The sequence below is a fragment of the Perognathus longimembris genome, chromosome 2, assembly GCF_023159225.1.
Source record: "Perognathus longimembris pacificus isolate PPM17 chromosome 2, ASM2315922v1, whole genome shotgun sequence".
Lineage (NCBI taxonomy): Eukaryota > Metazoa > Chordata > Mammalia > Rodentia > Heteromyidae > Perognathus > Perognathus longimembris.
The window spans coordinates 64753994-64767617 of NC_063162.1; the positions used below are offsets into that span (position 1 = coordinate 64753994).

Sequence of the window (13624 nt, forward strand, 5' to 3'; positions counted from 1 at the left end):
CCAGCATTTATATCCCTTTCTTTCCTTAGTAACGGAACCTCGTTTCTATTCAGGGAAGTGCTATGCCCAGTGAGGATGGCTTTACTCTTCATAGCTGCCCGTGTGATCAAGTCTGAGCCAAAGGAGATGCTGTGGGACATTCCTTCCAGGAAGGCACCTTGGAATAAGGGCAGATAATGGGGTGAGAGGACAATGTGTAAAGGGGAACCTGCTCTGGGAAAGACGGGAGGGAAGGGGGAGGCTGAACAAGGCACCCAGCCCCTGGTCTCTTGGCATATACCACAAGCCAGCAATACATAAACTATCTCCTGGGTTTTAATGTTGTCAACTATTTTTTCTTTGGGCTTAAAAATTAAAAACAAAGGTAGGCATCAGTGGCTCACACCTGTAATCCTAACTACTTAGGAGGCTGAGATTGAAAGATCATGGTTCAAAGCCAGCCTCAACAAGAAAGTTCATGCATGAGGCTCTTTATCTCCAATTAACCAGCAAAAAGCCTAAAGTGGGCAAAGGTGAACAAATGCAGCAGTGACACTCACTAGACACTATGTGGATATGAACTATATATAACCTGTAGATGGGGACAAGAAGTGAAAACTAGCAGAGAACAAGGGAAGGGGTAACATTATCCAAAAAAGAAATATACTTTTGCTGGGTGCCAGTGGCTCACGCCTGTAATCTTGCATACTCAGGAGACTGAGATCTGAGGATCACGGTTCAAAGCCAGCCTGGGCAGGAAGATCCATGATACTCTTATCCCCAATTTGCCACCAGAAAACTGGAAGTGGCACTGTGGCTCAAGTGGTAGAACGCTAGCCTTGAGCTGAAGAGCTCAGGGACAGCGCTCAGGCCAAGAGTTCAAGCTCCATGACTGACAAAAAAAAAAAAAATACTCTTTATCTGACTTATGAAACTGTAACCCCTTTGTACATCACCTTATAAGAACAATAATGTAATTTTTAAGCCAAAAGTAGAGCTGTGGCTCTAAGTGGCAGAGCACTAGCCTTGCCCATAAATGTTCCAGGATGGTACGTAGGCCATGAATTCAAGTACAAACACAAAAACAAAACAAAAATTAAAAACAGAATTAAGACTCCTAATGAATAGATGAGAAAGAACATGACCATGGTCTGTGCATGTGTGGAAGGCCTCTTGGGCTCGCCTGAGAGGGCAGAATGCCATGTTTTGAGTGACAGGGACAATGGAGTGATGCCACACTAAACCCCTGGACTCTCCTCCCACCATAGAGGAGGCTCAGGGCCCATTCACTGCTCAGGACGCCCCTTCTGCTTCCATCCTGGCAGGATGCGCCTGAGCTCTTCCCTACGCCATCTAGGGATGGGAACAATGCAAAGGACTGTAGTGTTCACTGGAAACACTGAAGGCCAGCCCTCGAGACAGCACCGTACCGAAGGTGTAGGGTTCAAATCCCATTTCGTACAACAATTCCTGAGCTTTTGTGCCTTTTCCAAACTGCTAGAGTAATTCAATCTGTAGCTTCTGCTCTGAACTTGTGAAGAAGTGTGTTAAGTGACCTGCAAGGGCAGCCTCACAGGCCATTGTATCTTCACAAGAAAACCAAAAGGAACAATGGGAGGTGTCCAGATAAACTTGCAAAGGGAAAATTAAGAAGTCCCTGGCAGTGGGAATAGGATGCAGGCCACACTCCAGAAGCGCTCCCTTTTCGGGGTGGGGTGAGGGGGACAGCAAACAGCTTGTAGACTGCAATTACCCTGGAATTCCACTCTGAGAAATAATAACTTCAGCAAATCATCTCAGACAGAGAGGGAGGAGGATCTGCAGCTTGTATAAAAATACTCACAGGGTTGAAAAAAATCATAAACAAACACATTGCACTGAGTTTTAAAGCCTGAGCCTCAATGTCTCCTTCCCCAGAGAATGTTTTAGAGCTATTTCACTAATGTTAAATGGCTTATGTGTACATGCTGTCAGCACATGAAGATGTACATGTGGAGAAGTGTACATCCCCATGCAGATGTGTCTGAAAGGCTCCCCCAGCAGAGCTCTGCCGCCTGCCTTCAGCCACCCACGCTGGGCAGAGGGCAGCCCGGCAGCTCTCCATGGGGAGGAAGAAACAAGGACAATGCACAAGCCCAGTGCCTGGCTTCTGGAACCAAATGAGATATAGGGAAAAGGAGCTGGCGCTGTTACCACAACTGATTTTACATCTCTGTAACCAGGCACGGAGCTTGCCTGAGTCAAGAAGTCTCATTTAACATTCTCAGTGTGGGAGGGAAGAGGGGAGGCAGAACTGTCACACAGTTTTAGCAGCCACCTCTGCCTGCCCTGGCTGTCTGGTGTGGGATCCACCACAACAGGGAGGAGGAAACAGGCCACATGAAGGTACTATAGAAGTGGCATGTCTGCATGGGTACGGCAAGAGATGAGAAGGTCAGAAACTCTTACTGCAGAATTGGGAGGGAGAGCGTTGATAGAACCAGCTCCAAATACCACCCTCCACCCCCCCAGCTGCAAGGGAAGCTCTGCTTGAGTATCCCAGGTCTGCTAAAACCCCACAAACCAGGGCTTGAAACAGCACACGTTCTGTTCTAGAGGCCAGCAGTCCAAAATCAAGATATTGGTGGGATTGTGTTCCCAGGAAGGCTTCAGAGGAGAACCTTTCCCTTCCTGTCTTTTCCAGTTTCTGGTGGCTCCCTTGGTTTGTCACCCCCATCACTCCAGTCTCTGCCTCATCTTTTTTTTTTTTTGCCAGTCCTGGGGCTTGGACCCAGGGCCTGAGCACTGTCCTTGGCTTCTTTTTGCTCAAGGCTAACACTCCACCGCTTGAGCCATAACGCCACTTCTGGCCTTTTATATTTATGTGGTGCTGAGGAATCAAACCCAGGATTTCATGTATGCTAGGCAAGCACTCTACCGCTAAGCCACAATCCCACCTCTCTGTCTAGTCTTTATGTGGCCTTTTCTAAGTTTGTCTTCTCTTGGGTCTTTATAAGGATATTTACCAAGATTTAGGACCAGGATCCAGGATGACCTCACCTTGATCATCTTAGGCTGAAGCCCACCTGCAAAGATCCTTTCTCCAAAATAAGCCATGTTGATGGACATCTTCTGGGACCTGAGGAGCAGGCACTCTACTCACTCCTCTTGTCCCTCTGTATATCTGCACACACAGGCATGCAACAATATGCAAGCAACAGATGTGGGAAACAGCCAGGACAGGTGCACTACTTGTCCAGAGGACAGGAATGAAGTCCAGAGTGGCCACAGTGATGGCTCAAAGCCCAGCCCCAATTGCTAGGCAAGCTTCTTTCTCCACATCTACTTGCTCAGAAGAGGCAGTGTGCCAAGTTCTACACAGCAGATGCAGTGCGGTGGCGCAAGGAAGGCAAACAGGATCTTCATGAATCCAGACAATCTGCTCAACTGATTTGCAGGATTACCTGAGATATGTGATCAGAAGAAAAACTGTGGCCCCAAAGGTCACTAATTAATCAATCTATCAATCAATCAAGAATGCAGCCAACCCTTACCACACAAGGCATTTGCTGGCTGAGGCTGAATGCTTGAGAGTGGGTGGAGGCAGGCAGAGCCCTGTGCCCAGCAGGAAGCAATTCACCTGTGCAGGTCAGGGACTGGGCTGATGGCAGAACCACAGCAAGAGCTTTACAACATCTGCATGACTCTTCTTCTTGGTCCCTTCACTGAAGTAGAAATGCAATCTGTCCACCAACAGTGACAGAGGGACCAAAGGAATGGATTCAGGCAGCAGCTCAGTTCCAGGAGCTCTTCTCTAGGCCCTCACATAACTGGCAGAGCACACATGGGTTCCATGTTTGTGTAATGTAGGCACTCCGGTCTGTAGCTGGTTCCAACTCTGTCAGGTAGCAGGTGCACGGCCAAACAGCAGTGGGGACATAGAGAAGCCTAGACTATAGTAGACACAGATGCTGAGGACAGGCCTGAGGAAGCCTGTGGGTGGGAGACTAGGAACTGTGGGTGGTGCACTGCAAATGAGAGGTCCATCCTACATTCATCCACTGCAGGGAGGGCCTCAGGCCTGCTGTTCTTCAGCCAGGAGGAGGAGGTATATGCCCAGCACCTAGGAGCTTCATTTCTTTTTTTTTTTTAATTTGTTTATTAATTGAACATAAATTTTTTTACAAGGTGTTGTGCAAAAAGGGTACAGTTACATAGTAGGGCAGTGTGTACAATTCTTGTGATATCTTATGTCCTGTTTTTCTATCCCTTGTCTAGGTCAGGTAGACGTATATACAATATACAATGTATCAAGAACATATACAGTATTCACAGACTTGGTCTCTACTGTCTCTCTGTCTCCCTTTGTTAACAGTCATATATCAGGGAGATCATGCCCCTTTGTTTTCTGTGTTCTAGGCTTGTCTCACTCAACATTATTTGTTCGAGTTCTGACCATTTCCCTGCGAATAACAATATTTCACCATTCCTAATCGCTATGTAGTATTCCATTGTGTATAAGTACCATATTTTTTGGATAGGAGCTTCATTTCTTACATCTATCTTCCTATATGTTCGCTTCTGAAAACCACTGTGGCCAGATCCCCTGCTCCTCAATTTTCCTTCCTCCTTAGCTGGAGAGCCACGATTCCTAGCCCTCTCAGGCCAAGCCTTCTCCAGGGAAAGTTCCAGGAAGGCAAGTGTGACTTTATGGCCAAGCTCCACGTGTGTGTGTGTGTGTGTGTGTGTGTGTGTGCGCGCACACACACATACACATATGTGTGTGCTGGTATTGGGCCTTGAACTCAGGGCCTGGTCACTATCCCTAAGCTCTTCTGCTCAAGGCCAGTGCTCTACCACTTTGAGCTACAGTACCATTTCTGGTTTCCTGGTGGTTAATTAGAGATAAGAATCTCACGGCCTTTCCTGTCTAGGCTGGCTCTGAACAGTAGTCCTTAGATCTCAGCCTCCTGAGTAGCTAGGATTACAGGCATGAGTCACCGGCACCTGGCAGCACTGCATTTTTAAGGCACAGGCTTGATTTCTTTCTTTTTAGTGGTACTGGGGACTGAACTCAGGGTCTACATTTGCTGAGCGGCCACTGCACCATTTGCACCTCTTTGCTAATTAATACATTGATTTTATACATGAGGGGTGAGGGGACAAGGCACTTGGCTACCATGATAACAGGGCTGCATTAGGGTTCTCAAGAGAGGCAGAACCAATGATCACAGAGGCTTAAAACTGTACAACTCTCTAGGCCTGTTTGTGGCCTAGAAACACAAGGGCCACAAATTGCACAACTCTCCACAAGAGTTCAGAATGTCAGAGCCTCAGAACCAGAGACCTACTAAGCAGCCTTAGTTTGAGACTAAAAGGCCCAAGAGCTCACTGGGATATATGTATGAGTCCTGAAGTCCAAAGGCCAAGAAATCTGGAGTCTGATATCCCAGAGCACAAACAGAAGCAGGGGGAGGAGAAACAGCAGATGTACACAAACTTCTCCTTTTCCACTTCCTGGCACATTGGGGCCCTAGCCCATATTCATGGCAGGTCCTGCCCAATCAGACTGCTGACCCACATGCCAATCTTGTCTAGAAACAGTATCCAGAGAAACATGTATATGGCATAGTTCAGCAGTTCTCCTGGTCCAGTCATACTGACATCCAAAGTGAACCTTCACAGAGACAGTGGTCATATTATGGATATGAGAGCACTTTTCTTTTTCTCGGGCTGCCAACTACTACCCCTGAGGGGGGCACACAGCGAACTGAGACAGAACAAGGACTAGCTGATGCCCTGTGCCAGTCCTCATGGGCATCATCACACTGGTTGTCAGTGGACCTGGTAGAACCAGAACCAGAGGTGAGCTAGCCCCAGCCCCACTGCTGAGAACTCCACATACCATACCCAGACCTAGGAAGACCTCTGGAGGAGAGAGGCAGCACTAAGGTACATACCTAGGGCAATGGCAAAGCCTCCATGAGTGAGCTCACAGTCCCTGGGTGCACATCTCTCTCTGAGCACAAGAGCCACCAGAACAGAGGACAGAGCCCCTGTTGACCTGCCAGGCTTTTTGTCCTCTCTGCTGGTAGTAGTCAGAATGGCCCCAGGGAGGCCACCAACTGAGACTGTCTTGTAGAAACTGAACAGATACATGTTTCTTCCTTTATTAAATCCCTTCTTCGGGGCTGGGAATATGGCCTAGTGGCAAGAATGCTTGCTTTGTATACATGAAGCCCTGGGTTTGATTCCTCAGCACCACATATACAGAAAAGGCCAGAAGTGGTGCTGTGGCTCAAGTGGCAGCTTTGAGCAAAAAGAAGCCAGGGACAGTGCTCAGGTCCTGAGTTCAAGCCCCAGGACTGGCAAAAAAAAAAAGTCCCTTCTTCATATGAAGACTATGTCTATATAAAACTTCAAAGCTTTTTATCCAGATTTAATGTTTCTCTTTTCAATTTATTCCTTGATTAAGCATTCCAGTAGAAAGAAAGAAGAAACAAGTTAATCCAAAATGTGTTATGCACTTGTTTTCTGGTAGGAAGCCTCCACTGGGATGTCTTATCTCTACTGGTGTCAGTCACCACTAAATGGGACCGAAGCTATCACAGGAGAAGAGACTGAGCTGACCACAGACCTGGCCTGGGAGTACGGCACAGTTTGTGATCTGTTAACTGGTAATAAGTGGAGCTGTTCATTTGGATTCCCACCATCCTATACTCAAAGCTATGCTCTGCCTCTTGGTTAAATGGCCCTGTTTTAATTCATTAACTGCACACTCCAGACTGACATCAGGGTATGTCACCCTGAATTTTCACCTACTGAAGGAGAGTGATGGTCTCAAGCACATGAGGGTTGGTGACTATATAAATGGGAAGATGTACTCTGAGCAGTATACAAAATGCTCAGGAAACTCCATTGGCCCCAACTTTCAAAATCAACAACCTCCCTCCTTGAGTGTAAAGACCAGGCCTAAGGGCTCTGTCTCATGGCAGGTTTGAGACCTACCTGCAAGCGCTGCACCCAGGTGCTCACACTTACCAAAACACACTTCCCTGGCTCCAGGCTCCAAAGGGAACTCTCGGTGTTGATTTTGTGGGTGAGAGTCCCTTCCATGAGGACGCGTTCCCCATTTTCCTCCAACACAGCTACACGGATAGAGCCACTGCTGAGGGCCACTGAGACCTGAGAATAGAGCGGAAGAAAATCAACTTGCCACTGAGGGTGGTAGTAATGCATTGCACCTGTCTACACACTACAGCTATTGCACTTCTCAACTCCTTTAGACAAAAACAGCTGGTGGCTCATGCTTGTAAATCCTAGCTACCAAAAAAGCCAAGATCTGAGGATGGGGCAGGGGCAGGGCCAGGAAAGGCTGTGAGCTTCTCATCTCCAATTAAACACCAAAAGGCTGGAAGTAGAGCTGTGGTTCAAGTAGTGGCCTTGAGCTTTTAAAAGAGCTCAGGGACAGTGTCTAGGATCTGAGTTCAAACCCTAGAACTGGTACCAAAAACAAAACAAGCAAACAAACTTCCCAACTACCAGTAAGTGTTAAGTTCAGGTTAAACAAACAAGAGCAACAATTTGAGATGCCAGTAATAATCAAGTGGAGAAGGGAGAATCTGATTTCCATGGCCACCACATTGTGTTATTTTAGTTTCAAGACTTATAAAGAAATACAGTATGACCCATAGGAAGGAGATGAAAACAATCAACAATCTAGGAAGCCTTGACATAGTTAGAAGACTAAACCATTTATTTATTTTTTGCCAGTCCTAGGGCTTGGACTCAAGGCCTGAGCACTGTCCCTGGCTTCTTTTTGCTCAAGGCTAACACTCTGCCACTTGGGCCACAGAGCCACTTCTGGTCGTTTTCTGTATATGTGGTGCTGGAGAACTGAACCCAGGGCTTCATGTATACGAGGCAAGCACTCTTGCCACTAGGCCATATTCCCAGCCCCTAAACCACTTATTTTTAAATATGCTTGAAAAGCTAGAGAAAACAATGTGCAAAGAACCAAAGGAAAAATATGAGATCAACAAAGAGATGGAGATCAGTTTGTGGTTTCCCTCTCTCCTCCTCTTCTGATATTTAAAAAAAAAAGAGTCAAATATTATGAAAGTTACAAAGTAACTAGAGTGAGGATATGTAAAAAAAAAAATCACTAATGGAAGGCAAAAGTAGATCTCTGCATTTAGAAATCAAATCAATAAACTTTGACTGCGATCATCCAATTTGAGGAATAGAAAGTAAAAAGCATAAGGAAAAATAAACAGAGCTTCAGAAATCCAAGCAGTATCATGGAACATACCATTATTTGTAAAACAGGATTTACAGGTATAAGGAAAGAAAAGAAAGGGCAGAAGAATATTTGAAACAATGGCATCAAACTTCCTAAATCTGACACAAGAAATTAACCTACATATCAAAGCAGCTCAATAAATTCCAAATAGACAATTTAAAAGAGATTAGGATTTAGACCATCAAAATCAAGCTATACAAAAATCCAAATGCCGTGGCTGGGAATATGGCCTACTGGTAGAGTGCTTGCCTCGCATACATGAAGCCTTGGGTTTGATTCCTCAGACCACATGTATAGAAAAAAAACGGAAGTGACGCAGTGGCTCAATTGGCAGAGTGCTAGCCTTGAACAAAAAGAAGCCAAGGACAGTGCTTAGGCCCTGAGTTCAAGCCCCAGGACTGGCAAAAAAAAAAAATCCAAATGCAAAGATGTAGAATGAAACCATCCATCACATATGAAGCATTCTCTGTAAAAGCAATAGTTGTCTTCTCATGAGACACTGTGCGGGCTGAGAGGAAGTGTGGGGTGAGGCATTCCAAGAGCTCAACGACAAAATAAACATAAACTTCAACAAAGAATTCTACATCCAGCAACATCACTCTTCCAAAATGAAGATTAAGATATCCCCAGATAAACAAAACTTAAGATGATTCACTGTTAGCAGACCTATTGCCAATTCCTACATGCAATATGAGTCTTTCTTGTGGTTGGAATGAGAGGTCATTACACGGTATATTACATTCAAAGTAGAGCTCTAGAATAGGGAAATACAGAAGACAGCATTAATTCTGGTTTTGTGGTTTGTTTTTTTTCTGCAGTTGTGGGGCTTGAACTCAGGGCCTGGGTGTTCTCTGAAGTCTTATTGCTCAAGGCCAGCGCTGCTCTACCACTTTGAGGCACAGTTCCACTTCTGGTTTTTGAATGGTTGATTGGAGATAAGAGTCTCACAGGGACTTTTCTGCCAGGGCTGGCTTTGAACCGTGATCCTCAGATCTCAGCTTCTTGAGTAGTTAGGATTATAGCCACCAGCACCCCCCCCGGATACTAATTCTGTTTTGCTTGTGTTTTTTCTCTCTTATTTTATTTATTTATTTTATTATAAAAGGTAACTGCACAAAGCACAAGTAGCATCTACAAAATGGAATATACAGAAAGGGAACTGAATAGTTCTGTATGTTATTAAAATGAAATTGGCATTATCAGAAATAATTACAAACACTGATAACCAAAAAAAGAAGTTATAAAACAACCAGGGAATAAAATACTACTCTAGAAAAATCTTCCTGAGCTCCTGTTTGCTCAAGACTAGCACTCTACCCCTTGAGTCACAGTGCCACTTCCAGCTTTTTCTGTGATTAATTCAAGGTAAGAGTCTTATAGGCTTTATTGCTGAGCTGGCTTCAAACCACAACCCTCAGATCTCAGCCTCCTGAGTAGCTAGGATCACAGGTTTGAGCCACCAGCACCTAGCAAAAATCACCATTTTAACCAACAGAAAACTTTAATGCAGAACAGAAATCTCATTGTAAGGCCAATGTAAAAAAAAAATCTAGGCATATAACTCACTGATACAGTGCTGACTTAACATGTATACACATGTACACAAAAACACACACATACACACAAAAGTCTAGAGAAATGTCAATGTATGTGCCAGATTATGTGTCAAGTATGGTGGCATATACCTGAAGTCCTAATGCTTGGTAGGTAGAAACAGTAGGATCTTGAGTGTAAGGCCAGTATGGAATACACAGTGAAGTGAAGCTACATAGGCAGGCAGCCTGAGATAGATCATATAGTGAAACCCTGTCTCGCCACAGACTTCAAAAAAGAAAATTAAAAAGCCACAGTAATCACAGCATTATGGTATTGGCATAAAGATAGACATACAGAAAAATGGAATATAATTAAAATACATTAACAAACCCTACAATAATGTTTATTAACTTAAGACAGGGGTAACAACACAACTCAATGGAGAACAATGTTTGTTTTCAATTTATTGTACTATGACAAATGGATATCCACATACAAAAAGTCTAATTGGCCTACTCCCTCAAAATGAAGTTGGACTTCACGCCACATTGGGCACAGGCAGCTCAGGCTCAGGCCTGTTGTCCTAGCAACTCAAGAGGCTGAGATCTGAGGATCACAGTTCAAAGCTAGCCCAGGCAAGAAGAATCTGTGAGATCTTTGCCTCCAACTAACCACCAAAGAACCAGGTATGGAGCTGTAGCTCAAGTGGTAGAGCAATACCTTTGAGCACAAAAGCCCTGGGACAGAGCCCAGGCCCTGACACACACACACACACACACACACACACACACACACACACACACGTCAAAGTGGACCAAAGGCCTAAATGTAAGAGCTAAAATTATTTTTTATTTTAAAAAACAAAACTCTTAAGGGAACTGAAATTCTATGTGAATAGATGGTAGAGGTGTGATAGAGGGGAAAAGAAGGTGCAGGTTTGTGTATGTGTGTAGAGAGAACACCAAGATGGCTCCTTCTTTCCAGACCTTATCTCAGCATCCTGGGACATGAGTGAAGGATGAGCAAGGCATCTGGAGAGCAACTAAAACTATCTCAGGAAGAATCTTATGGTCCACTTGGGTTCAGGGAAATGTGTGTCAAAGACAAAACCTGCCACCCTGAGTTGGGAAATGGCTCATATGGGAATACGAGTGCTTGCCTCGTATACATGAAGTCCTGAGTTCGATTCCTCAGCACCACCTATATGGAAAAGGACAGAAGTGGTGCTGTGGCTCAAGTGGCAGAGTGCTAGCCTTGAGCAAAAAGAAGCCAGGAACAGTGCTCAGGCCCTGAGTTCAAGCCCCAGGACTGGCAAAAAAAAAAAAAAAAAGATGGCAGAAAAACCTGCCACCCTGAGGTGGCAGAGGACCAGAGCTGCAATGTTGAGGCCTGAGTAGTGAGTAAGAGGGCGTGCAAGTGTGCTGAGTGTAGACAGCTCCCATGAGCACATACATACTAGCTGAGCAGAAAGTTATATTCAATTCCAGAGCTGGTTTAAAACACAAGGCACCCCCCCCCCCAACACACCTTCTCACCCACACACAACAGACAGTGCATATAACCAAGACTTGTTTGTAAAAATGCCATGTCAAAAAAAAAAAATCTCTAATTTGTCTCATTGCAAGTTCACTGGTTTTGTTGTTTGGGTTTTACTGTTTCACTTTTTTCTTTTTTCTTCTTGAAGTGCTAATCTATAAATAGAGGACCTCCTTCATGCTTGGCAAAACCCACCACCATTGAGCTCCCGGGTATTTTTTTGAACAGTTGAATTTTGGAGTGTCTATCTAATAAATACCAGGGAAGACCAATTGCTAGTGGTATAATTCATACCATGGTAAACTGTTTGCTACTAACAAATGTGATAAGACACAAATTGCCACAGAAAAGGACCTTTTATTAATTTTTTTTATTTCTGTAACAAACTGTAAACCACTAGAATTTCGACAAAGCTGCTCTAATGGGAAGAAAAGCAAAGCACATAATTTGCAAAAGTTCAAGTAACAGAATATTAAAGAAACTATAAAAATGCACTGTGTTACTTTCTATGCTGAATTCAAGTTCCAGAAAGCATTTTTTAACAGAACTGGTAAATATGACTACATAGGAATTGCCAAGTTCTGACCAGGTGCCAGTGGCTCACACCTGTAATCCTAACTACTCAGAAGGCTGAGATCTGTGAATCACAGCTCAAACCCAGCCTGTATAGGAAAGTTTATGAGAGTCATCTCCAATTAACCACCAAAGAGCTGGAAGTGGAGCTGTGGCTCAAGTGGTAGGGCATTAGCCTTGAGCAAAAAAGCACAGGGACAGCACCCAGGCCCTGAGTTCAGGCCCCAATACAAGCACACAAAAAAGGGAAAATTCCAGAAGTTAATAATTTGTAGGTTTTAGGTTACAAGCTGTTCTGAATAATGTGCTGAAGTCATGTACTGCCCACCCTGTTCCTGATACATAAACTGTTCTGTCCAGTTTATCCATTCCTCATATGCTCCCGTCTGTGAATCACTTGGTAGCTGCTATAGGCATCAGATCCACAACTAAAGTGAGAACAAAACTTGCACTCAGTAATCCTTATTTTACTTAATGCCCCCAAAGTACAAAGTACAAAGCACTTGCTGGCAATTCAGATGCACCAAAGATAAGCCACAGAGGTCCTCCTTTGGTGAAAAGGTAAAAGTTCTTGACTTAATGAAGAAAATTCATGCTGATATTGCTAAGATCTATAAAAAGAACGAATCCTTAAAGTTTTTGAAAAGGGAAAAAATTGATGTTTTTCTATCACAGTTCAGCCTGCAACAGTGATAGCCACAGTGTATGCTAAGCGCTTGGTTAATATGGAAAAGGCATTTAATCTGTGGGAGTGCTGACTGATGGCACTGTGCGGCACCAGAAAATGATGAACCCATACAGGCTTCATCAAAGGATCCTTGATATGAGAAATGCCACACTACTTACTACAAACGAGGGATGATTACAGAGAGTCAGGAAGAAGGTTACACTGAAAACATTTTTTAAAAATACTAGAGAGGCTGCATCTGCAAAAGAAGCTGCTACTACCTGATGAAGTGAATTAAGGAAAAAGCAAATCTTCAATTGAGAGGAAGCTGAGCTCTTATGGAAGAAGGTGTCCAACAGAGCCTGTACTCATAGAAGTACAAAGGGATAACTCTGGTAGTACGTGGCAATGCTACAGGACACACAACAAAGCCAGGCACAGTATACAGAATGAAGAACCCACACACACTCAAAAACATAAGCAAGAATTAGCTACCCATGTTCTGGCAATATAATCAGAAAGCATGGGTGACAGCCATCTCATTTATGGAATGGTTCCACCAATGCTTCATTTCAGAGTAAAAACAACAACAACAAACAAACAAACAAACACTTAGGGGCTGGGAATGTAGCTTAGTAGTAGAGTGCTTATTACCTAGCATGCATGAAGCCCTGGGTTCCATTCCTCAGTACCACATACCCAGAAACAGCCAGAAGTGGCAGTGGCTCATGTGGTAGAGGTCTCTAGCCTTGAGCAAAAGAGGCTTAAGGACAGTACCCAGGCCCTGAGTTCAAGCTCCAGGACTGGCATAAAAACAAAAAAAACAAAAAAAAAACTTGGAAGAGAATATATTAGAATTTAAAGTCCTATTAATAATAGTGCATCTGACTATCTTGAATCTGCTATAAAAACATAAAGTGGATATTTTGGTTTGCCTCCAAATACAATCTCATTGCTTCATTTGCTTGACCAGGGCATTATTTGGCTTCATAAGACCACAGACACCCCCTGGTATTTGGTCTCATTTAATCAGAAAGTAAACAGCCTAATGC

At 44.1% G+C, this 13624-nt stretch overlaps 1 protein-coding gene across 2 annotated transcripts in view; it reads right to left on the minus strand.

The window, feature by feature from the left end:
• The window catches only part of Nudcd3 (NudC domain containing 3), a 99318-nt gene that overhangs the window by 12442 nt on the left and 73252 nt on the right, over positions 1 to 13624 (minus strand). For both annotated transcript variants that reach the window (XM_048339347.1, XM_048339346.1), the window contains exon 4: positions 7000 to 7143. In XM_048339347.1, coding sequence (XP_048195304.1) covers positions 7000 to 7143 — 144 coding nt within the window. The remainder of the gene's footprint in view (positions 1 to 6999; positions 7144 to 13624) is intronic.